This window comes from Leucoraja erinacea, chromosome 13 (genome assembly GCF_028641065.1).
Source record: "Leucoraja erinacea ecotype New England chromosome 13, Leri_hhj_1, whole genome shotgun sequence".
Lineage (NCBI taxonomy): Eukaryota > Metazoa > Chordata > Chondrichthyes > Rajiformes > Rajidae > Leucoraja > Leucoraja erinaceus.
The window spans coordinates 18,275,170-18,301,571 of record NC_073389.1 but is presented as its reverse complement, the minus strand read 5'-3'; the positions used below and the strand labels follow the sequence as shown (position 1 = coordinate 18,301,571).

Below are 26,402 nucleotides of genomic sequence, written 5' to 3'. Positions count from 1 at the left end.
ACTACGAAATCCTGGAGCGCCGCGCGCCACCGCATGCGATTCCACTCCTCGCCATGCGCAATGCGTGCGTCACCCACACACATCCTACGCGTCACAATGCGTCGACTTATTTTACATATGACGCATAAATGAGGCGCAATGACGGCCAAGTGGGACAGGCCCGTGAATGTAGGGGGATCGCTAGTCTGCATGGACTGAATGGGCCGAAGGGCCTGTTTCTGCTCTGTATCTCTAAAGTCTAAAGTCCAAAGGAATCGTAGGAATAATAAAAATGAAATCCCTCAATGATTCAACTAATCTGCCTCTTTAAACCAGCAATAACGTTTCTGCCAATTTCCAAAGTTTCCCTGCATGTCTGGATAAAGGAGAAGGATAGGCGGGGGAAGATGGAGGGTGGAAATATATCTGACGATTATTTTCCCCAACATAAGGTAAGAACTATACATGAGCTCTGAGTAAGAGAAACCTCCAGCCCTGGAACTCTCCTGCTGCACTTTATTAAACCTTGGCATCAAGCATTTCTATGAGATTAGGAGAAGTCTCCAATTAAGTCTCTCACCATTATTATCTGGGCGAAGAAAGCACAGCCTAAACATAAATAATGAGTTGCTGGATCCTCAGGGACATGGCAAGCAATGCATGTAAATATTGCATTCTTATTTATCCATCACTAAAAATCTAGGGTAGACTCTAGTGATGTCAACTAATAACTGGCAGTGAAAGATTGTATTTTGAATCAATGCTCCATTAGGTACAGCAAGTATGCCCTTACACAAGGATTGGTACTGACTGGTTGGCTGTTTGCCACTCATATTGTTCTGGATTCTTCGTAAGGAAGTGTCGGACCTCATCCAGTTCCAATCTCCTTCCAGCAAAGAACGCTACACTCGTGGAAAAAAGAGAGTTAGAAAAGCTTAGTAGGTCAGGCAGCACCTGTGAAGGGAGAAACAGAATTAATATTTCAAGCCCATTTACTTTCACCATTACTGAAACAAGATAGAAATGCAATATAATTCGGTGATAGTGGTATTGGCTTAATGCAGAGTCATACAATATGGAAACAGGCCCTTTGGCCCAACTTGCCCACGCCAACCAATATGCCCCATCTACACTGGTGCCACCTGCCCATAACCCTCTAAACCTATCCTATCCAGGTACCTGTCTAAATGTCTCTTACATGTTGCGATAGTGCCTGCCTCAACATACCTCCTCCGGCAGCTCGCTCCATATACCCACTATCCTTTTGTGTAAAAAAATGACTCCTCAGGTCCCCATTAAATCTTTCCTCCCTTTACCTTAACCCTATGTTCTCTGGTTCTCAATTCCCCAAATCTGGGCAAAAGACTCTGTGTGTCTGCCTGATCTATTCATCTCATGATATTGTACACCTTTATAAGATCACCCCTCATCCTCCTGAACTCCAAGGAATGAAGTCCCATCCTGCTCAACTTCTCCCTAAATCTCAGGCCCTAATTGTCAAGTGCGCTGAAATATAGTGAAACGATTTTGTTTGCATGCTGTCCAACAAATTAGATAATATTATACATGAATATAATCAAGCCACACACAAGGACGGCAGTGAAAAATACCAGAGTGGAGAATATAATTTTGTAGCATAGAAGCTTTACAGTTCCTGAGAAAAAGGCAGTACCTGCAATGAAGTAGGTTGGATGATCATGGATGATCATGGCTATTCTATAGTTTTATGGGAAGACTGTTCAGAAATTTTAAGCTGCAGAGAGGGATTGAAAGAGCACATAGAATGTCACCACAGGATGGAGATGAGAAGAGACTAGCTCTGAAAGCTGGGTGAATTTTTAATCTGGTGAAAAAGTAAATAGGAACAAATATCAATAGAAGAGGCAAAACAAATAATAAAGGATACTGGAAATATGAAATAAAAAACAGAATACTCAGCAGCTCTCAAAGAAACCCTGGAGTGAGAAACATTACCAGTTTACTTGACTTCAGTTTATTTTAGAGAAACAACATGGAGACAGGCCATTCGGCCCACCTAGTCTGCGCCGACCAGCGATCACCCCGAACTCTAGCACCATCCTACACACTAGGGTAATTTACAACTTTCACCGAAGCCAATTAACCTACAAACCTGCACATCTTTGGAGTGTGGGAGGAAACCGGAGCACCCGAAGAAAACCCACACAGGTCACGGGTTACAAACTTAGTACAGATAGCATCTAGATAGATAGATAGCCTTTTATTGTCATTCAGACTTAGTCTGAATGAAATTGCAGCAGTCATACATATAATACAATACAATAAAACAACAATAAACACACATTAACATCCACCACAGTGAGTCCACCCAGCATCTCCTCACTGTGATGGAGGCAAAAGTCTTAGGTCGCAGTCTCTTCCCTCCTCTTCTCCCTCTGTGCTGGGGCGATACCCCCCCGGGCGATGTTAAAACAGTCCCGCGGCTCAAACACTGCGGCCCGGGGTGGTTGAAGCTGCCGCCCACCAGTCCTGCAGAAACAGCTGCTGGCCCGCGGCCGAACCCCAGACTCAGGCCACCGCCACCAGAACACCGTCCCAGCCACCCTCACGTGAGTACTGTGCCGTCTTCAGCCTCGGGCTGGGCCGCCCCGACTTGGGCGCCGAACCTCCCCCGGACCAGGCCGCCCCGACTTGGGCGTCGCTTCTCCCCCCGGACCGGGCCACCCCGATATAGTCAGGATCAAACCAGGTCTCTGACGCTGTGAGGCAGCAACTTTATCGCTACCACCACCGTGCCGCCCTCACGGTGATGTTCTTTTTTCAGGAATGGTCAGTTCTGATTCAAACTAGAAAGCCTGGTTATCGGATGAGTGCAGAAAGTTGTATTAGAGCTGGTCAGAAAATGAGATGCCGTTCTTTCGTATTATTTTGAGCTGTGTTATGACAGTGTTCAAGGCATAAGACAATGAAGTGAAACTCTGGGTGGGATGGAGAATTGAAGGGACAGGTAACTTGTACACTAGTAAAATGTAAACTGGCCACTTACTCTGCATTTGTCTTTTGTAAAATCGAGGAAACTACATCATGAGCATTGAATGCCATACACTAAATTGGGCAAGGTACAGTTTAATTGACACTAGGAAGAAAGGAGTGTGTGAGTCTCTGGAATATGGGGAGAGGGGAAAAAAGGCATGCCATGAAAAGGAGAAGTCTTGGTTTTTGGTTTATTATTGTTACATGTACCAAGTTACAGTGAAAACCTTTGTTTTGCATCCAAGAAAAGAAAATCAGATGCCAATTTGCCTACATTAGACTGCAGGAATCAAGTTATTTGTAATATTTCCCATCTTAGGTTTAGATTTATTACTGTCATGAAAAAGGTACAGTGAAAAGCTTTGGTTTGCATGCTATCCAAACAGGTCAGATATACCATGCATAAATACAATCAAGTACAATAGAGTAAAGGGGAAGATACAGAGGGATATAGATCTCAGCAATGTGGTGCATCAGTTCCATGGACAAAGTCCAATGCCCACAATGGGGTACCGATGAATCGGACGGCACCCGAGCTTATGGAAGAACCAGTCAGAAGCCTGATAACAGAGGAGAAGAAGCTGTTCCTGAGTGTGGTGGATGTTGGTGGAGATGAAAGAATGAAGCAAAGTGTCAATGGGGAAGCAGTCCCCTCAGAAAGATTGTGTAGCTACATAAATGTTTCCTCTGCTCAATGCAGCATCTGTCCCTTTGACCATCTCTGAATCCATAAAAGCTTGATGTAGCGATGACCTTCACAGTTACAGAAGTTTTGAAGTTGCTTGCATGGTCAACCTGAAGCAGATGGTACATCAGAGTCGCAACCTCCAGGGAAGGTAAAGATGGCAAAAATAAATTCCTTCAAACATGCTGTGGCGCAATTGTCAGGAAATAAATATTGGGCTGAACATATTAACTGCTCAACAGATATCTTCTCAAATATCACTGCAATTGCATATGGTTCCCATACACTTGCATGAAATTGTCTCAATCATGAGGTGTTCAGGGTGTATTGCAGCAGGGGAACACATCAGAAAATTGGACATTATGTTTCAATCAACCAAAATCAGTAAATATTGTTCATAGGAAGAAGGCTAAAGGGCCTGTCCCACTTTCACGGCCTAATTCACGACCTCTGCCGTTTGCCCTTGACTCATACTCGCAGCATGGTTGGCACGCAACATGGTCGTAGGAGGTCGTAGCTAAGTCGTAGCAGGCCGTGATGCTAGTCATAGGTACACATGGCATCAAGTAGGTCAGGGCGTTTTTGTAGCATGATGAAAAATGTCCACGAGTAAAAAAGGTCGTGAATTAGGTCGTGAAAGCGGGACAGGCCCTTAACTTAGAAAAGTCATGGGTCAGAACTGCACACAAAACTTTTAACAAAGCTAAGCATTGGTCTACATGCACAGTGGCACAGCAGAAGAGGTGCTGCCTTACAGCGTCTGAAACCCAGGTTGAACCCTGACTACGTGTGCTGCCTGCACGGAGTTTGTACATTCTTCCTGTGACCGTGTGGGGGTTTTTTTTTGGGTGTTCTGGTTTCCTCCCACATCCCAAAGATGTGCGGGTTTGCAGGTCAATTGGCCTCTCTATATAAATTGTCCCTAGTGTGTAGGATAGAATGAGTGTACGGGGTGATCACTGGTCGGCATGGACTCGTTGGGCCAAAGGGCCTGTTTGCATGCTGCATCACTAAACTAAACTAAAATGAGACCCAGTACTGCCTCAATTACCTCCACTGGTGCTCACAGACTTACCTAAGTCTTTGATATAAGATTACTTTCTATTGGCAATCATGCTTAGCTACCCTCTCCCCACCCCTCCACTTTCAGTCTGAAGAGGGGTTCCTTTTCTCAGTTGGGAGCTGCCTTGTTGAGGTGAAGTGCCTTGGGAGGTAAAGTGTAAGTCTTTGGCTCAAGAGTCTTCAGCGAGGAGGCGTAAATCACTTCTGCGTGTGTCCGATATTTAAACTTGCGACATATTGCAGTGCAGGAGGAGGCTATCGGCAGCAGAGAAGGGAATTGGTTTCACTTAACTCTGAGCGTGTCTCATTCGTAATTTTGTCCACTGAAGTAATGGTAGGCAAGTTGTTACAGTGTCTCTCCTGCAGGATGTGGGAAGTCAGGGACACTGCTGGTGTCTCTGACAACTACACCTGCGGAAATTGTGTCCAGGTACAGCTCCCAAAGAACCATGTCAGGGAACTGGAGCAGCAGCTGCATGACCTCAGGACCATCTGGGAAACCAAGAGTTTCCTGGAGAAGACCTACAGTCACGTTGTCACACCGAGGATACAGGAAGAGCGAAGGTGGGTGACAATGAGGAAGAGAAGTAAACATGGAGTGCAGAAGCCCACGGTGGCTGCACGTATTGATAAACAGGTACACCATCTAGAGAACTGTCGGAGCGGGTGACAAGACAATATCGAGTGGCAGCCAGACCTGTGACCCCAACCCTGGTGCTGAGGCTCAACGGGGAAGAGTGACATCAGGCAGAGTCATAGTGGTGGGGGACTCGATAGTCAGAGGTGCTGACAAGAGATTCTGTGGCAGCAGGCGAAACTCCAGGATGGTGTGTTGCCTCCCTGGTGCCAGAGTCCGGGACGTCTTGGATTAGCTGCACGGCATCCTCAAGGGTGAGGGGCAGCAGTCGGAGGTTGTTGTGCATGTTGACATGAACAATATAGGTAGGAAGAGGTGGGAAGTTCTGTAACACGAGTTTACGGAATTGGGTAGAAGACTAAAAAGCAGGACCCGCAGGATAGTGATCTCAGGATTGCTGCCAGTACCTCGTGCTAGTGAAGGTAAGAATTGGAAGATAGGGGAAATGAATATGTGGCTGAGGAATTGGTGCAGGGATTTACATTTCTGGGTCATTGGGATCTCTTCAGGGTCAGGGGTGATCTGTTCAAAAGGGACGGGTTGCACCTTAACTGGAGGGGGACCAACATCCTAGCGGGCAGGTTTGCTAATGCTACACGGGAGGGTTTAAACTAGATTGGCAGGGGGGTGAGATCTTGTACGGGACAGACACATGAGAGGCTGGAAGTTGGTATGGAGGGTGGCGTGGGAAAGGTTAGTGGACAGAATAGGCAGGTGAAAGGTGGAGAGCAAGGAAGGAGGGTTGGTTTAAACGACACGTATTTTAGTGCAAGTGGCCTGACGGGTAAGGCGGATGAGCTTGGGGCGTGGATAGGTACGAGTGACTTGGACGTTGTAGCCATGACTGAAACCTGGTTAAGGGAGGGACAGGACTGGCAGCTCAATGTTCTGGGGTAAAGGAGCTTCAGGAGAGACAGGAGTGAGGGATAAAGACGAGGGGGTTACATTGTTGGTTAAGGAGGATGTCACGGCTTTGATCAGAGGTCATTACGGACGGTTCGTCTAGTGAGGCTATATGGGTAGAGCTGAGGAACAAGAAAGGGGTGATCACCTTGTTGGGGGTGTAGTACAGACCCCCGAATAGTCAACGGGAATTAGAAGAACAAATGTGTCAGGAGAATGCAGACAGCTGCAGGTCAAATAAGGTTGCTGTAGTAGGGGATTTTAACTTTCCCAATATAGACCGGGAAAATCATAATGTGAAGGGTTTAAGTGGTGTGCAATTCCACAAAAGTGTTCAGGAGAGTTTTCTTAAGCAGTATGTAGGGGCCCCCACACGTAAGAGGGCAATGCTGGATCTGTTATTGGGAAATTGGGAGGGCAAATTAAAATGTGGAGGAGTCTTTTGGGACCAGTGACCACAGTTCGATTAGGTTTAAGATAGTTATGGATAGGGACGGAGAGGGTCCACATGTTAAAATGCTCAACTGGTGCAAGGCCAACCTTGTGGGTATGAGAGAAGGCCTCGCTCAAGTTGAGTAGAGCAGGCTATTTGAGGGGAAAGGAACATCGGCCAAGTGGGATGTTTTTAAAAGTGTGCTGACGAAAGCTCAGGATATATCTGTCTCCGTTAGAGTGAAGGGCAAAGCAGGCAAACGTAAGGAAGCTTGGCTGACGAGGGAAATTGAGGCATTGATCAAAAACAAGAAGAATGAATGGGACAGATATAGGCAGCTGGGATCAAGTGCATCCCTGGAGGAGTTTCAAGAGCTAAGAAGTAATCTGAAAAAAGAGATCAGAAGGGCAAAAAGAGGCCAGGAGACACCTCTGGCGGGTAGCATTAAGGGCATCCCAAAAGATTTTATAAATACATAAGAGGGAAAAGGGTAACTAGAGAGAGAGAGAGTGGGACCTCTCAGAAATCAAAGCGGTCACCTCTGCATGGAGCCACAGGAGAAAGGCAAGGTCCTCAATGAGTATTTCTCCTCTGTATTTACCGAGGAGAATGACTGTAAGACGGAGAGGGTCTTGAGGGCAGTCAGTGTTACTGTCGAAAAAGTACTGAAGGTACTGTCGTGTATGAAGGTAGACAAAACTCCAGGGACTGATCAGATATAACCAAGGACATTGCAGGGAAACTATAGAGGCAATTACGAGAGCCCTGGTTGAAATTTACAAGTTGTCTTTAAATACAGGAACGGTGTCGGAACATTGGAGGGTGGCAAATGTTGTGCCTCTTTTCAAGAAGGGCTGCAGGGAAAATGCTGCAAACTATAGGCCGGTGAGCTTAACATCTGTGGTTGTAAGGTTACTAGAGTGTATTCTGAGGGATAGGTTATACAGACATTTGGATGGGCAACGGCTGATTTGGGACAGTCAGCATGGTTTTGTACGTGGGAGGTTGTGACTCACAAATCTGATTGATTTTTTTGAAGACGTGACCAAAAAGGTTGATGAGCGCAGAGCTGTAGATGTCGTGGACATGGACTTCAGTAGGGCGTTCGACAAGGTTCCGCATGGTAGGCTGCTCTGGAAGGTTAGATCGCATGGGATCCAAAGAGAGATAGCTGAATGGATAGCAAATTGACTCCATGGAAGGAAGCAGAGGGTGATGGTGGAAGGTTGATCCTCGAACTGGATGCCTGTGACTAGTGGTGTGCCTCAGGGTTTGGTGCTGGACCCGTTATTATTTGTCATCAGCATCAATGATTTGTATGAGAACATGCAGGGCAAGATTAGCAAGTTTGCTGATGATACAAAAGTGAGTGGTTTTGCAGAGTGAAGATGGGTGTGAAAGATTGCAGTAGGATCTGGATCGATTGGCCAGGTGGGCAGAGAAATGGTTGATGGAATTTAATACGGAGAAGTATGGGGTGTTGCATTTTGGGACGTCAAACAAGGGCAGGACCTACACTGTAAATAGTAGGCCTCTGGGTGGTTCTAAAACAAAGGGATCTAGGAGTACAGGTGCATGGTTCCTTGAAGATTGAGTCACAGGTGGTCAAAAAGGCTTTTGACACTTCGGCCTTCATCAGTCAGAATATTAAGTGCAGAAATTGGGAGGCCATGTTGCAGTTATATAGGACATTGGTGAGACTGTATTTAGAATATTGTGTTCAGTTCTGGGCACCATGTTATAGGAAAGATATTGTCAAGCTTGAGGGTTTCAGAAAAGATTTACAAGGATGTTGCCAGGACTACAGGGTGTGTGCTATAGGGAGAGGTTGAGTGCTATAGGGAGAGGTTGAGTAGGCTGAGTCTCTATTCCATGGAGCGCAGGAGGATGAGAAGTGATCTTATAGAGGTATACAAAATCATGAGAGGAATAGATCAAGTAGGTGCCCAGAGTAGGGGAATCGAGGGCCAGAGGACATAGGTTCAAGGTGAACAGGAAAAGATTTAATAGGAATCCAAGGGGTAACTTTTTCACACAAAGGTTGGAACAAGCTGCCAGCGGAGGTAGTTGTGAATGGGACTATCCCATCGTTTAAGAAACAGTTAGACAGGTACATGGATAGGACAGACAATAGACAATAGGTGCAGGAGTAGGCCATTTGGTCCTTTGAGCCAGCACCGCCATTCAATTTGATGATGGCTGATCATCCACAATCAGTACCCTGTTCCTGCCTTCTCCCCATATCCCCTGTCTCCGCTATCTTTAAGAGCTCTAACTCTCTCTTGAAAGCATCCAGAGAACCGGCCTCCACCACCTTCTGAGGCAGAGAATTCCACAGACTCACAACTCTCTGTGTGAAAAAGTTTTTCCTCATCTCCTTTCTAAATGGCTTGCCCTTATTCTTAAACTATGGCCCTGGTTCTGGACTCTCCCAACATCGGGAACATGTTTCCTGCCTCTAGCGTGTTCAAGCCCTTAATAATCTTATAGGTCCCTCTCATCCTTCTAAATTCCAGAGAAAAAGCTCAGTCGCTCCATTCTATCAACATATGACAGTCCCACCATCCCAGGAATTAACCTGGTGAATCTACGCTGCACTCCCTCAATAGCAAGAATGTCCTTCCTGAAATTTGGAGACCAAAACTGCACACAATACTCCAGATGTGGCCTCACTAGTGCCCTGTACAAATGCAGAAGGACCTCTTTGCTCCTATACTCAACTCCTCTTGTTATGAAGGCCAACATGTCATTCACTTTCTTCACTGCCTGCTGTACCTGCATGCTTACTTTCAGTGACTGATAAACAAGGACCCCCAGATCCCATTGTACTTCCCCTTTTATCCAAATTGACACTGTTTAGATAATAATCTGCCTTCCTGTTTTTGCCAACAAAGTGGATAACCTCACATGTATCCACATTAAATTGCATTTAGGTTTGGAGGAACAAAAAGGTTTGGAGGGATATGGACCAAGCGCGGGCAAGTGTGACTAGTGTAGCTGGGAATTGTTGACCGGTGTGGGCAAGTTGGACCGAAGGGCCTGTTTCCACACTGAATCACTCTGTGACTCCGGAGATGCTGCCTGACCCCCTGAGTTGCTCCAGACTTTGTGTCTGTCTTAAGCTGGTAAGAAGCTATCATAAATATTTTAATACTTTCTTGAACGATATATTCATGCACTTCACAACTGCACACAAAATAAAAGGAAAGTTACATTTGGACATAATGCTTTGGATGATTAGAGGATATTTTATGACGTAATAAATAAGTGAATAGTTAAAGACTTGCCTGTTCCTCTGTCGGCTATGTACTGTAACTTATGAGAACTGCATACAAAAAAAATATTCATAGAAGTACAACGTATATCAAATGCTTGTGTGTAGACTTACCAAATGAATAGACCAAATATATTATTAATTGGTATCTGCGTATCAGTGCAGAACTGGTAAATTATTATTTCAGCAAGTAAATTAAATTTCTGAATTGAAAAACTGTTTTGTTGTCCCCGTCACCTTCAGCACATGTTTTTTCTTATTTCACATTAGTTTCTGCTTCCCAGTTTAGTTTAGTTTAGAGATACAGTGCAGAAACAGACCCTTCGGCCCACCGCACCCACACTGACCAGCGATCCCAGCATGTTAACACTATCCGACACACACTAGGGACAATTTACACGTATACCAAGCCAATTAACCTGCAAACCTGCACATCTTTGGAGTGTGGGAGGAAACCGAAGATCTCGGAGAAAACCCACGCGGTCACGGGGAGAATGTACGGACTGCACCCGTAGTCGGGGTCGAACCCAGGTCTCTGGCGCTGCAAGTGCTGTAAGGCAGCAACTCTACTGCTGTGCCACTGTGCCACCCTTAATCAGTTCCTGATTCAAATGCTTCCCTTTCTCGCCTCTAACTGATAGCAAGTCTCCCCCATCTCCCACACCAAATCATTGTTCCACCTACACACAAGTCTCCATCACTTCCCACAACCAAATTCACAACTTCCACCTACACACTACTCCAAGGCAAATAAACAATCTTCAGTAAAATGGATTCAGGAAAGCATTGTAGCAGTTAATGAAAAGCATAACAATCAAGGTAAGTTTTGAGAAGTTGTGCCAAAGTTATTTTAGCTTAGTTTAGTTTAGAGATACAGCGTGAAAACAGGCCATTCTGCCCACCGAGTCTGTGCTGACCAGCGATCACCCCATACACTAGTTCTATCCTACACACAAGGGACAATTTACAGAAGCCAATTAACCTACAAACTTACTTCTTTGGAACGTGGATGGAAACCGAAGCACCGGGAGAAACTCACGCAGTCACGGGGAGAACGAACAAACTCTGTTCGAACCTGGGTCTCTGGCTCAGTAAGGCAGCAACTCCATCGTTATGCCACCCCGCGGCCCCAAACTGCACACAAAGACAATAAGTCAGAGAAGTACAACATAAATCAAATGTTTGCATGTAGACTTACCAAATGAATAGATCGGCCATATTATTCATCGATATTTGTGTATCAGTGCAGAAATGGAACTGGATGATGGAAGCTTCCTGGGCTATGATCCCAGACAAGACAAAGCCAGTGATGAGGGAGAGGGGTCGGCAATAGTCCAAAATAGCCTTCTCATCATAACCATGTATGGCTAACCCTTCCTCTCTCGGAAGAACCTGTCAATCTTAACAAGCTGTCAATCTTAAAATGCAAGAGATTGTACTATGCTTTGTAAGATAAAATATTGCTGAATCGCTGATTATTGAGGTATAAATGTATGTACTTAATCACTGATCCTTTGTGTGGAGTCAGAGTTGCTCTGTATAGTCTGTATCTACATACTGTAAGAGTCACTATCACACCCGCCTGGCAAAATAAAGATTTTACTGCTTGATTACTGATTTAATTTGCATTTTTGTCTGTTTAAGAGAAAGTGAACCACAACACCGGATCACCCGGAGAAAACCCACGTGATTACAGGGAGAACATGCAATCTCCATGCTGACAGCACCCGAGGTCAGGATCATACCCGTATCGCTGGCACCGTGAGGCAGAAGGTCTACTGCTGCGCCACCATGCTGCCTGATGCCCATTGCAGGGTGTTCTTGAGAAGAAGCAAAGCATCCCTTCATGAGTGCCAATTATAGTAGACTTCAGGACAGCCAAATGAAAGGAACGTGTCACGTTTCACATGGTCTGGGTGATAATAGGTCGTCTGTGAGACCTGACAACCTCACAGAAAGGTCCTTGAAAGCTTCAACGATGATCTTGTTGCGGCAACGATTCTGTTGATACCGATGTTTTGGGAACAGGATGTTGGTGATAATACAACAAACTAGGTGATGGTCATCTCAGCAATCAATAGTACCAATCATCCTGCAGATGACATGAACATCTTTGCAGTTTCTTGCTTGGACAATGGGACCAGTGCTTGGACCTGGAGCATTGCCACAATGACTACTGCCTGACTAAGCAGCAACTGTTATGTTGAGTCCCTGCTCTAAGCATTTTACAAAGAGGAGGATTCCATTGGAGTTAGTCTTCCTTGCCGATCCAGCCTTGTCCTGTCCCCTCCCGACCTGTTATTAAAGTCACATGGAGGATTCAGCTCAACTCTCTGCGGGAAGGCAGATCAGGGCTTTCTTCAGAACAGAGTCAAAAGATCTGAAGCTTCCAAAGCTACAGGGTATGCACTGATGCCAGTGGTGTGCTGTCTCCATGGTAATAATGAGCTGAAGGATCATAAGGTGTTCAGTATTTCTGCAGAGTCGCTGAGAAGACAGACAAGCTCTTTCTCGTTGATGAAGCTCACTACAAAGACGGCATTCCAATTCTGGTTTGTCCCTCCAGAAGTTATACCCACCACATTATTCTTTAAACTCCCCATCGCCTGCCGAGATGCCTCACGCAAATTAGCGATACAGCAAACCCTCGTGGTTATAGACCTCTTGAAAACGGATTTTTGGTTCAAGCCTCATTCTAAAGGAGGGTTTCAATCTGAAATCTATTCCTTTTCTCAATTGATGCTGCTGATCCTTACCTGCTGAGTTACTCCAGCATTTTGTGTCTATCCTCGGTTACAGCAGCCAGGTCCACTGACCTTCACCGCCAGGCCAGGCTGCCGATGTCGGCCCGCACCACCTCCCCACACAGCTTCCATGGCCACTTTCAGGCCACTCCTGCCGCCGCCACTGTCAACCGTCACTTGCACTCCATCCGCCTGCCGGCCGCAACCATTGACTCCACCGATCCTCGCCTCTCCACCGGCCACCAGCAGGCCGGGGCCGTCAATACACCTGGATTCCAGGCCGAGAATCTGAAGAAGAGTCTAAACTCCAAACGTCACCTATCCATGTTCTCCAGAGATGCTGCCTGACCTGCTAAGTTACTCCAGCACTCCGAGTCCTTTTGTGTATAAACCAGCATCTGCAATCCCTCGTTTCAACTTATACAATGACACACTATTACTCAGCAATAATGGACACCATTCCATCCATCCCCACCCCATGATCCATTATAATGAGGGTTTACTGTGTCGACGTCAAAATATCCATTCCCAAGAGGTGACAGCTGTACAAGTGTTCAAGTCTGCCATTGTCAGGAGTGTCCATGAGATTGTTCTCAATCAATGTTGTGAGATCGAATGAATGCTATTAAAACCTAATCTCCTTCCCAGATTATTTCAACTCTGTGCTGCAAAATGAAAGCTGTCAATTCGGAATTTAAATAGAAAATAAACAGCAAATGAAGGTGCAGGTTAACTTTTGTGTATTGTGAATGCCAAGAACTATTGGGCTAATGGATCCAGCATTAATTTGTATTGGAGGATGTTTCTGATCCAATGCAAATAACCATTGGGAAAGAATCAAAAGAGCCAGAAGTAAGGTCACAATAAGGGGGCTGCTCAGTGGCGCAACGGTAGAATTGATGCCTTTCAGTGCCAGAGTCCTGGGTTCATCCCTGACTAGGGATACTGTCTGTACGGAGTTTGTACGTTCTCTCTGTGACCACCCAGGGTTTCTCCACGTGCTACGGTTTCCTTCCACATTCTAAAGATGTGCAGGTTTGTTGGTTAATTGCCTTCTGTAAATTGCCCCCAATGTGGAGGATAGAACTAGTGTGAGGCTGATCAATGGTCAGTGTGGACTTGGTGGGCCGATGGGCCCGTTTCCACTTTGCATCCCTGAAACAAAAAGGTTGGCTGCAAGAGACACTCCCGTGACACAGAGGCGGTCGGGCGTGGGGAGGGATGTCAGTTCGTGATCCGAGCTGGTCGAGGATGAGGAGGCCCCACAGCAGCCTGGGGCTTACCTGGATCAGGAGCCATTCCAGAACATCGAGCACGTGGACCGGACTTTGGACTTTTTCTTCTTGTAAATGGTGCCAAAATATGGCAACTGGTGCATGAGTGATGTGCAAAATATGGCAACTGGTGCAGTGCGCACATGACCATAAAGCACCATTAAACCATTGCTCAAAGCTTTTTGTGATCTCAAATAACTTGAAACAACTTAGAACCAGTCCAGATTTATATTTTCTACACTTAAGACAGACAAACATTTTTCTATATTCCTAAATCTTATACTGTACGGAAAATGTACCCAGCAGATACTGCTTGTGTAACCCCAGCAGTTGAGAACCAGAGACCTCGACTATCAACGACGAATGAAGCAACAATTTCTCAGCTGAAGGTCCTGCTAAGCACCAGAGCAAGTGATGTCGTCATTCCCTCCTCAGCGGTGGATACTTCCAACCTGCTCATACTAATCCGTCAGACTAACCTGCAATAAACTGAGCTGCAAATTGAGGTCTCTTCCAGCATTGCCTCAAAAAGGCAGGCAGCATCATCAGAGTCCCACACCACACTGACCACTCTCTCATTTCACTCCTGCCATTGGGAAGAAGGTATAGGAGCCTGGAAATTGTAACATTCAGATTCAGGAACAGCTTCTTCCCTGCAAACATCAGCCATAGTGTTTGACCTTTAAACACTACAACCTCCAAATAGGCTCCCAACTCGTATCCTCGCACTATCTTTGATTCAACTTTACTGGACTTTATCGGCACTAAATGTTATTCATGTTATTCCCTTTATCATGTATTTGTACAATGTGGACGGGGTCGATTGTAATCACATCTTGTTTTACCACTGACTGGTTAGCACACAACTTTGTGACAATAAACTACACTCAACTTAAACTACGAAAACTTACGGGCATTGTACTGTTTATACACTGAACTTTTTTGTGGTTGTTTATTATGGTTTTTACAGAGTAGTATGTTTACAATCTGTTGTGCTGCTGCAAGTAAGAATTTCATTGCTCCATTTTGAGGCACATGACATTAAAACACATTTGACTCTTGAGCTTAGTCTTGTTTAGAAATACAGCGTGGAAACATGTCCTTCGACCCACCGAGTCGGTGCCTACCAGTGATTCCTGCACACTAGCACTATCCTACACACATTAGGGATAATTTACAATTTTACCAAAGCCAATTAGCCCAAACATAGTGTTTAAGAAGCCTGCAGATGCTGGAGAATCGAAGGTACACAAAAAAGCTGGAGAAACTCAGCTGGTTCCGCAGCGTCTATGGAGCGAAGCAAATGCGCAACGTTTCGGGCCGAAACCCTTCTTCAGACTGATCGGGGGCGGGGGTGGGCGGGGACAAGAAAGGAAAAAGGAGGAGGAGCCCGAAGGCTGGGGGATGGGAGGAGACAGCAGGGGGACTGAGGAAGGGGAGGAGACAGTAAGGACTAACAAAATTGGGAGAATTCGATGTTCAAACATATATGACTTTGTAGCATGGGAGGAAACCGAAGCTCCTGCAGGTCACAGGGAGAACGTACGAACTCCGTATAGACTGTACCTGTAGTCAGGATCGAACCTGGGTCTCAGACACTGCAAGGCAGCAACTCCACCGCTGCAACACCGTGCTGTCCTGTTACCTAACTGCATCATTGTTGACTGTGCAATCGTTGCCTTTGCAGGTTTGATGGCTACTTTTGTTGCTGTCCTTCTCTGGTGCCAGTTGAGGAAGTGATACGTTACACACTGCCTGCCCCTCACTCCTTCCCATCCATCAGATCGAGCATTGCCTTTACCTTCAAAAGCCCCACTGCCTTTCAGAAAATCCAACATAGGTCACCAGTCTTGCTAGTACCTTATCTCCTGAGTATTAGTTTCCACTATCAGCTGTACCGAACTGTTTGAACAATATAGTCAAGTGCTTTGTTCTCATGTGTCCCAAGCAGAACAAAGAAATCCTTACTTGCTGCAGCACAAAATAATATGTAAACATAGTATGCTGTAAACAATATAATAAAAAAAATAAGAGTTCAGTATATGTGCGCGTGTATGCACACGCCTTTATACACACATACACACAACACACCTATATAGACACATACACGCACACAGGGAGAGGGAGAGGGAGAGGGAGAGGGAGAGGGAGAGAGAAAAAAAAAATGCCGGGGCTACTGAAGTGAGAGAAATCAGTATTCATACCACGGGGCTATAAGATGCCCAACTGAAATATGAGATGTTGTTCCTCCAATTTGTGTTTAACCTCACTCTTGTCAATGGATGAGGCCGAGGACAGAAAGGTCTGTGTGAGAATGGGAAGGAGTGTTTGCCAACCAGGAGATCAGGTAGGTCCAAGCGGACTGAGCGAAGGTGTTCAGCGAAACGATCGCCTGGTCTACGTTTGGTCTCGCTGATGAGGTTGGAAGAGGCACAAGCGAACCTCCGCGTAACCTGAAAGGACTGTCAGGATCCCTGGACAGAGTCAAGGGAGGAGGTACAGGGCCAGGTGTTGCATCTTCTCCAGTTGCAGGGTAAGGTATCTGGGGAGGGGGTGGTTTGGGTGGGGAGGGATGAGTTGACCATAGTAGTCTCTCTCACTCTATCCACCAGATAGCATATTCTACTGCATTACCAAAGCAATAACTAGAGGGTAAACTTTCCTCCTTCTATTTGATTGCAATAAGGAATCACTAATGATTGTTTCACTCTGTATCATTATTTTGAATAATGTGGAGTTTTATTTTCCTTTACTCTGGACTGTATAATTAATTTGTACTTCAGTTAGAGCACAATTCTCACGTGGACAGGAAGCAGGGAGCCGCTGAATTTCCCAGACCCCAAGGCACCTTTCCCAGTTTTCTTCCTGCAAATTCAGTTCTCCATTTTACCAAGTATAAAAACGTATTTCCCCTCCCCTCTCCCCCTCGCCCCCTGCCTACCCCCACTCCCCTCTCTTAAATGATCACTCTTGCCGATCAATGTATAAACTACTGTTTATTCAGCATTTAACATATTTGTGAACGGTAGCAGGCATTGCATTCTGCAAATTCTTGCTGAATCGCTGATCAATAACATCATTGATTACATCACTAAAATCTGCAATTCTTTAATGCTGTGTCAAATGAATGGTCAAAGATAGACACAAATTGCTGGAGTAACTCAGCGGGACAGGCAGCACCTCTGGATAGAAAGAATTGGAGACGTTTCGGCACGAGACTCTTTGTCAAAATGAAAGTCAGGGGAGAGGGAGACACAGAGATAAGGGGAAGGTGTCAGAATGAGACATCAAAAGAGACGAGAATCAAGGAAAATGTAGAATAGATCATTGATAGCGAAGAGGTGACAACAAAGCAGAGATAAAATTCAATCAGGGAGACAGTCCGGCTGGTCGGAGAACAGGGAAGGCTATTGACTTCTCCAGAGCTTTGAGTGTTTTGAAAATGGTCTCCCACCAATGTTTGTTGGAGGTACCAGTACCCCATTACATTTCTCCCTCTAACTCGTTGATAATTCCTTGGATTTTATTTTCCCCTTTCCCAATTAATCCAGTGACCTCTATATCCAACCCAAAAACTCCTGCCTGTTTAATATTGCTCTCAAAAATACTCATTGCTTGAAGAACTCCTTTTTTAAAAAAAATCAGAGACAAAGTGCTGGAGTACCTCAGTGGGTCAAGACAGCATCTCTGGAGGAAATGGGTAAACAATGTTTCGGGTCGGGATCTTTCTTCAGAAATTCCACATTTCCCCGACCCAAAAACGTCACCCATCCGTGTCCACAGGAGCTGCCTGACCCACCGAGTAACACAAGGTTGACTGACACAAGATTCCAGCATCTACAATTCCTCATGTCTTCTTTTGTTTAAATTCGCATCATCTTTTTAACTTTGGTGATGTCCTGCTTCCTGGGGCTAACCTTGCCTTTCAATATAAAACAAAGTCACATCTAGAATTAAGTCGGGAAATTAATTCAGGCTTTAATCTGATGCATAAAAATCCAAGTAATTTTTAGCAGACTGTATCAGTTTGAAATAATGCCATTACAATTACCTATCCATTCCCAAATGACAATAATTAAGAGAGTGCTGTTCTGTAGCAGTGATTTATGCAACAGGATTTTTGATACGACCAACAATGTGTTAAAAAAAAGTTACCGTGCTATGCAGCATTTCAAAATTTATCACGCACTGTGGCATCATGATGAGGAAAACAAATTCCCTCCGGACTGTAGCTGTAGATCTTTCCTATTACATTGCTTGATGATCGTAATCCTGCATTCACATTGCACTGAATGGTTCTGAAGTGCCAACAGCAACTCTTGCTTCATGCACTGCAGTATTGCTATTACGGCTGACATTATACTCAAGGCACTTTGAGCACTTTCATTGGAGTGAGCATCCTAAGACATCAATGCAAACTCATCCCATTTAAACATCTGAGTGGTACTGTGGGCTGGAAATACCAGAAGGACTGCTTAGACAATGTCCTGGAGATTCGATGCCACCTCATCCCCATCCACACTGCAATCCTCACCTGAACAGTGGCCTCACAAACCAGCACATACAGTCTACCCACGTTATTACAGACCTCTTTACAATGGATTTCAGTTATAGCAGAATGAGGAGTCTGGTCACGGTGGCAATTGGCAGGCACCGTGCGGTGGAAAAGTGGTGGCGGGGATCGAGTGAGAGGGGTGAGAATAGTGAGGGCTAATAACCAGTAAATAGGCTTGTGGATTGTGCTAATGTGGTGACAGGGAACTGCAGACAAAGCCTGAAAGTGGAGACATGGAATGTAGCAGTGACAACACCCACGTTTCTGGAACTTCGTTATGCTATAGCATGCTCCCATCAATGTAACTGAAAATTAGATCTACTGTTAACGGTTAGACTTGTGGATAATCATCTCATTCTGTTATCTAATTGTCTTTCTGAGCTCCAATCTGTAATCAATATCCCGTTTTACTGTTAATCAAGTCTCTGTGTAACCTTGCCATCTGAGAATATAAAGACACACTCTTGTCTATAAAGGCAGATCAGCTTGTCTCCTGGTGAGCACCAGATTTAGTACTGAGTAATCGCCCATTACTTAGTCTTAGAACATCAACGTGTCCTTTTCATTTGCTCCTTCAACACTCGAAGTGTATGTATTTATTGGTTTCCTCTTTCATTGGTCAAACCCTGTTGAAATAGAGCAGTGCATGACTTCTTATCCACCCCCACTTCCCCGTCCCAAATCCCTGGGTGGTGATCACATGCAGATTGGAAGCAGAGTCCCACGGGAGTCGCAAGGCCTGTAGGAGAACACACATTAGCGTGGATGCGCACAAAGGCATCATTGATTCCATTGGAGACGTTCATTGAGCAGAGATGGGGGTGCTCCTCTAAACCCTGAAGGGAGAGGAGGTGAGGAGTGGGTAAACGGCACACCGGCCAGCCGACAATTGGAATCACCTCACGCCCATGGAACCGAACCCTCTCCGTCACCAAAGCCCATGACTGGTGTGACGAGACCACACCAAGTGTTGCCCCCACTCTCTGACAGCTGGTGACCTGGTCCACCACATACTCCCACCTCACCCCACCATCGTAGCCGCCCAGCCATATATCTCTGCCCTTTCCAGTCATTGCATCAGTTACAAAGGAGGGAGAGGGAGAGAAGCAGCACATGAAACCATGGACAGGGCAACACTAGGCACAGAGGAACCAGTTGAAAAAATGCACCAAGAGGACTAATATTATGGAATCTGCAATTCCCACAAAAGCACAGTTTGATTTGGAGATACAGCATGGAAACGGGCGTTCTGGCCCACCGAGTCCACACCGACCAGCGATCCCCATACACTAGTACTATTTTACATACCAGGAAAAAATTATAATCTTCACTAAAGCTAATTAACCTACAAACCAGTACATTTTTGGAATATGGGAGGAGACCTGAGCACCCAGGGAAAACCCACATGGTCACGGAGAATGTGCAAACTCCGTACAGACAGCACCTGTAGTTAGGATCGAACCCGGGTCTCTGGCGCTGTATGGCAGCAACTCTACCACTGTGCCAATGATAAGACCATCAGGACAAAAATTGAATACCCTAATCTTGTGGATCACCACTGACCAGAAACATAATTAGATCAGTCACTTAAGACTGTGGATACAACAGCAGGTCAGAGACTGGGTATCCTGGGATGAAGATGAAATACTTCCTGACAAACCAATGTCTTTCTATCACAAAAACAAACCAAAGTGTGGAATGTAGCTGCATAGTCTGCACTTGCTAGAATTAATTCAACTCAACACTCAGGAAACTTGACTACTTGTCGGAGAAAGTTGGCTGCACAGCTGAAAGCCCTTGAATTATCTTACTCGTCTCCATTGCATCTGCTTCCAAGGCGTGGCTTTTAATTCAACGACATCCGAGATATCCTCTTTCTTCAATAAACATGGATTCCACTGCTGTTGTGGATGCAACCCTCACCCATGTCTCCTCTACGTCCTGCAGCTCTGCCCACTCCCCCAAGACAGAAAGGAGATAGTTCCCCTGGTCCTTACCTTTTTTAGGGATGGTGCTGCGGTAGAGTTGCTGCCTTACAGCGCTAAAGACCCGGGTTTGATCCTGACTGCTGGTGCGATCTGTACGGAGTTTGTACATTCTCCCTGTGAGTTACATGGGTTTTCTCCAGGTGCGCTGGTTTCCTCCCACACTCCAAAGACAAACAGGTTTGGAGGCTAATAATTTTCAGTAAAATATTTAAATTGTCCCTATTGTGTGTAGGATAGAGTTAGTGCACGTGAATCGCTGGTCGGCGCGGACTCAGTGTGCCAAAGGGCCTGATTCTGTGCTGTATCTCTAAACTAAGCCAAAACTAAACTAAACTTTCACCTCATCAGCCACTGCATCCAACACCTACTACGACATTATCGCCACTTCAATGTCATTCCACCACCAGTCAAGCTTCCCCGCAGAGACCACTCTCTCCACAACTCCTTGGTTCACTCATACCTCACCACTCAATCTGCCCCCTCTCCAGGTACTTTCCCCTGCAGCCGCAGGAGATGTAACACTTGGTGCTACACCTCCTCTCTTACTGCCTGAAATAGGTCGACATCACGCGCAAATCACGCGTCATCATGCTGCCTGGTGCACGTGACGTCAATATAATAACCTGCGGCGCGTGGCGACGCATGGTGACGTAACCATGCGATACACGTGAGACATCGGGATGCCAGCATGCGACGCATATGCGTCAGCGTGCATACCCAATGCATCAGCGTGCGTACGCAATCCTGGAGCGCCGCGTGAAACCGCACGCAACTCCACACTCCTCCATGCCTCTCCATGTGCCCGTCCCGCGCTACCCACACGCTACCCGTGCATCACAACGCGACAACCACATTTTTGGAGGTCTCGTAAAGGGCGCGCAAATGACAGTCAAGTGGGACAGGCCTTTTAGAGTATTAATTGTCTCAGTGGCATCCGGAGCACTTTCTGCAGTGCACGGCTTTCTGGACAAGCATCACCGCCATTGCCGGCTTGTTTTCGATGTTAACTTGAGTGATCGTACAATGTTGTGGAAATAACAAACTGCCTTGAATGCACTAGGGATTGAGTGTTGAATTGTTTACATAAGTACGAGATTCCATGAATCGCCTATTGCCTTAGTCTGGGGGCGTCTGTAGTGCATTTCAAAGTAGTTCTGCAAAATAGACACAGAACTCGCTTCCCACTTGAGAATGTTAAGAATATTTAAGAACGAATGGAGAGCAAGATATTTCCAGTGTAGAATAGCTAATAAGTGTAGGGTGGGTATTTTAAAAGGTCTGATTAGGGACACGCTATTAATTTAACCTAAACATTGCATTACATGTTCTTTGCAGCAATAATGCTGCCAGCATTCCACTGTTGGCCAATAAAAGCAAGCACATAAAAGATTCAGAAACGGCTGATCAAAAATAGGCCAAGTAATTATTTTCAACCCACTGTCTGTAGGCTAACTGCGCTTTTCCAAATGACCTCTACTCCTCCACATCCTTCAGTTAGGCTAAAATTACTGCTTCTTTTGTCATTTTTCTTCAAAGCAGTTTTCCAACTGACATCCCAGTGGCATGAATATTGATTTCTCTAATTTCAAGTAACCCTTGCATTCCCTCGCTCTCCGTCCCTCCCCCACTAGTCGTCCTGATAGTTTCACTGTTCACATCCTTTCGTTATCATAATAGATCATTGTAGCTCCTTGGCTATCGGTGGTGGCTCTGATACGTCCTGTTCTATTTCATACCTGTAGTTTCGCTCTCACGTGACTCTGAAGAAAGGTCGCGACCTGAAACGTCACCTATTCTTTTTTCCAGAGATGCTGCCTGATCCGCTGAGCTACTCTGGCATTTTGTGTCTATCTTCCTTTCTCCACAGTTGACTCCAAATTGGATAAACAGACATCTCTTAGTTTAGTTTAATTTAGATACAGCATGCAACAAGTCCACGTCGACCAGCGTTCCCCGTACACTGCCACTTTCCTACATACACAAGTAACAATTTACAATTTTACTAAGCCAATTAGCCTACAAACCTGCACGTCTCTGGAGCGTGGGAGGAAACCGGAGCACCCAGAGAAAACCCACGCGGGTCACAGGGATAACGTGCAAACTCCGTACAGACAGCACCCAGTCAGGATCGAACCCGGGTCTCTGTCGCTGTAAGGCGGAAACTCTACTGCTGTGCCACCGTACCTCCCAAACAAATTAAAACAAAATCAAAAAAATCAATATTCTGCAAACTAATTTGACTTTTATTGTCGATGACAGAGTTAAACAAGTGCACAAGAACCAAAAAGACCAGAAGTTGCTGATTCTGGAGTATTTTAAAGGATTAGTCAAATAAATGAAAATCAAGTGCAAACAGCTGGAAATTAGTGGCATTTTTGACAACATTTTTTGTTCAATTCTCCCTGTAATTAATTTTTGCTGACCAGCATTCTTATCCCAATGACATTGGGTTTGTTTTCAATCTAATCTCCCAAGCTACTTAAGGAGAACTGTCTTGCGATATGAAAAATAAAAGTAAAACCCAGGACTTCAGACTTGTTTTGAAGCCAGTTTGCTCAGTAACTTTTGGGGAAGGTCTTTTGGCACCGTTGTCGTGAGCAACCTGCAATCTTTACAGAATATATAAGGACGTAGAACTTCAATCATTTTCAAACATCTTTATAGCACAGTAGTCAAATGTTTTACGTCATTAACTGAGGCAGAGCTGATTAGCTGAAATCAGTCATCATTCCCAGTTCAGTACCGAGATACATCGGTAAGTGCTGACAAATTAAAATGGGATTTAGTAACAGCTGTTGATCTCTCTTCCACATTGATAAAAGTGGAGGTCTTCTGCTAGCTAACCATAGCTCTGCAATATCGAAAAAAATGGGAAAAACCTGGAATTTGTAGCATGTTGCAATTCCCAACGACAGAATTCTACCTGACACGCGATGGTCTTAGATACCAATTAAAAAAAATGTAAACATAAGTAAGCATTCCAACACAAGTGTAACCTAATCTCTTAATACTGATCGGGAATCAAATAAATATTTCTTCTGTTAGTAATTTTTCCAAAGCTCTAACAAAATGCCAAAGAATCAACTTCAGTCATTCTAAATTTACTTTCCCTACAACAACCATCATCTTCAATGTTGTCTTTAAACACAAATAGTGGGAAATGCACAGGTTTATTGCTCCACAGAACAATTAAGACATTTGCATGTGCAGTCCTGGTGTATCATTAATTAAAGATGGCATTCAGTGTTTTCATTCCATTCTTAAATATTTTCTTCTTTGTTTCACCTCAGCAGTTTGGTCTTCTCACAGTCAAGGCTGCCACTGTTATGCTCATAGAATCATGCATCTTCAATTGCAAACAAGTGTTCTCTTTTCCTTTTGGAAAATTTGCACTCCCATTTGGTTCCTTGAACTTTATGATGATGTGTCAATGCCAATCCACAACTTTATCCCTAAAATAAGACTTCATATGACCACTTTAGCAAACGCAATGCACTGTGAATTCCAGCACGTCTGTAGAAAAGAATGGCGGAAGAAAAAAACTCAAACTTTCCTCTTCAAAGAAAACCGTACTCTTCCAAAATCAGGTCCCGTGGATGAAGTTGCTATTTTATACAACATGCCGCCCATTTTAGTGCACTTGAAATAGTTGAGCGAACCTCTGGAATTCTTGGCAATATTCCTCCAGGTACCCACCGTCTCTCAAAGGGACGCAACCATTTTTCAAACATCGATTCAGTCGTTCATTCATTGTTAAGATGATGCACTCCAATAATATACTTGGTTTATTCATCTTCAATTTCAAACATGTATTCCTTTTTCCTTCTGGAAAATGTGTACTCCTGTTTTGTTTCCTTGAAGTTTGTGATGGTGTGTCAATGTCAACCCACAATTTTATCCAAAAAGTAAGACTTCAGAAATGTATTAATTTAAGACAAAACACAGTTGTAGAGAAGTCAAACTCAGGCAGCAAATGGCTCTGCGTTTATATATCTCACTGATCAAAAACCCAGTGAGAAAGGGCATGTTTACACTTTATACATGGAAAAGATCAGTCTACATTTGAGGCTTAGGTCACAAGCAAATGCCTTCGTTCTACGAGTCAGATGTTGCCTACACCAGTGATCCGGCCCTATTCTGTGCGGGTATCATGACTGGTATGCCACCCATCCGTTGAAGGTTTGCATGACTCACGGTGTAGTGGTGCTGTGGAGGGGTCTTCCCACCAAGAGACCCATTGCATCTTGCTAAGTTTTGTGAAGATGGAGATGAACTTGTGGTGATGACCACTGCCTTTGGGGTGGGGTGGTGGCTCCCATTTGTATGCAGTCGGTGACTTTGAGGTTGACTGCTCGACATCGTCATTGAGTGGGGCATGTGACCATCGTATCGATTGAAGGCATTAGATATGTAGGTCGGATTTTTCCTTTGCCAGTAGTGGGCACTGTACGTGTTTGCGGAGGCAAGGGTATCATTCTCTGAGGAACCATCTTGATGGAAGCCTTTGACGGACGATGATGGTGGGATGTCATCCTCCCTGAAGAGAATATTGATTAAAAAAATAATCAGATATTGATAATAATATTGATAATAATAATATTGAAATCAGATAACCTGATGCAACTTAATTTTATGTTAAGAAATAATGTAATTATAAGTATGAACATTTTATGTATTTAAAGTGTCACATGAAATTAAAATTTAATCAACTAAACAGATCAGTGCATTGATCTTGTGCTGGAAATAACCAGAGTCTTCAAATTCAACATTCCAAATTGTGCTCGTATTCTATTAAGGGCCTGTCCCACTTGGGCGTCATTTGCACATCACGCAGATGGCGTGCGAAGATTTTGACCGCATGTCACTGCCTACATCACCGCGCTCCATGCGCGCATAATGCACGCATCACGTGCGCATCACAATGTGCACGTCGTGCGTCGTGACGCATAAATGATGGCGCGTAAATGACGTGCAAATGACGCCCAAGTGGGACAGGCCCTTTAGTCTCTTTGTACGTGGAGCAGCAGAGGAAATTTCCCTATGTGTCGCTTGTTCTCCATGTTTTGTTTGCACCACAGGTAGAAATCAATCACATTATAACTCTCATACAGAGAAGGTTAACCTTCTTCATAGTATCATTGTGAAACTAACACAGCATATAAAACGTATTATCAAGAGGGATCCGACCACACTCTCACACACACACGTACGTACATCCCGCCTAGCCCACCCACACTGTGTACACACTGTGCACACACTCTCGAGTGGGCAGACCTCGAGCAAGGAAGCACACACTCGAGCACGCACACTCACGCACGACCCCACAAAACTGTGCATTTTATTTATGATTAAGAAATAGACATAAATAGACAAATTCAATTTAATTCCAATTTTTTTTTAAATCATTGTTTTGCAAAATAAACCATTCAGCCTTTAGATTAATTCCACTGCGTGTTGATTGCCATGTCCATATTCTGTAGATTTAGAACAGATCTTGAAGTAAATTACACTAATATCATCTCCAAAGTTGCCTAGCAACTTGCAAATCAAAGTGAATCCAGCACTAAAAGTCTGGCCTACTTTCAAACCCACAGACAAGATGTGAAGGTATAATCTTCTGATCATCCATTTGTCTCTTTAGCCCGACAATCAGATATTTATGAAGTTACTTTCAAGACACCACTATCTTCAAGGTCACCACTAAATCGTACACTGTCCCTGCTTGGGAAAAATAGTGTTTTGCAAAGTGTTGCACTGGTTCAATGTGCAGACACAACACAACCTTGTCCAAAAGTGATGAGGGATGGGTAATAAATGCTGGTGTCGTCAACAAACCCTTTATCCCGTGCACGAGCA

At 44.8% G+C, this 26,402-nt stretch overlaps 1 protein-coding gene across 1 annotated transcript in view; it reads right to left on the bottom strand.

Moving 5' to 3' along the window:
* Window positions 1-16,986: 16,986 nt before the first annotated feature.
* The window catches only part of igsf11 (immunoglobulin superfamily member 11), a 189,219-nt gene continuing 179,803 nt past the window's right edge, over window positions 16,987-26,402 (bottom strand). The window contains exon 7 of the mRNA XM_055644554.1: window positions 16,987-25,083. Coding sequence (XP_055500529.1) covers window positions 24,660-25,083 — 424 coding nt within the window. The 3' untranslated portion in view covers window positions 16,987-24,659. The remainder of the gene's footprint in view (window positions 25,084-26,402) is intronic.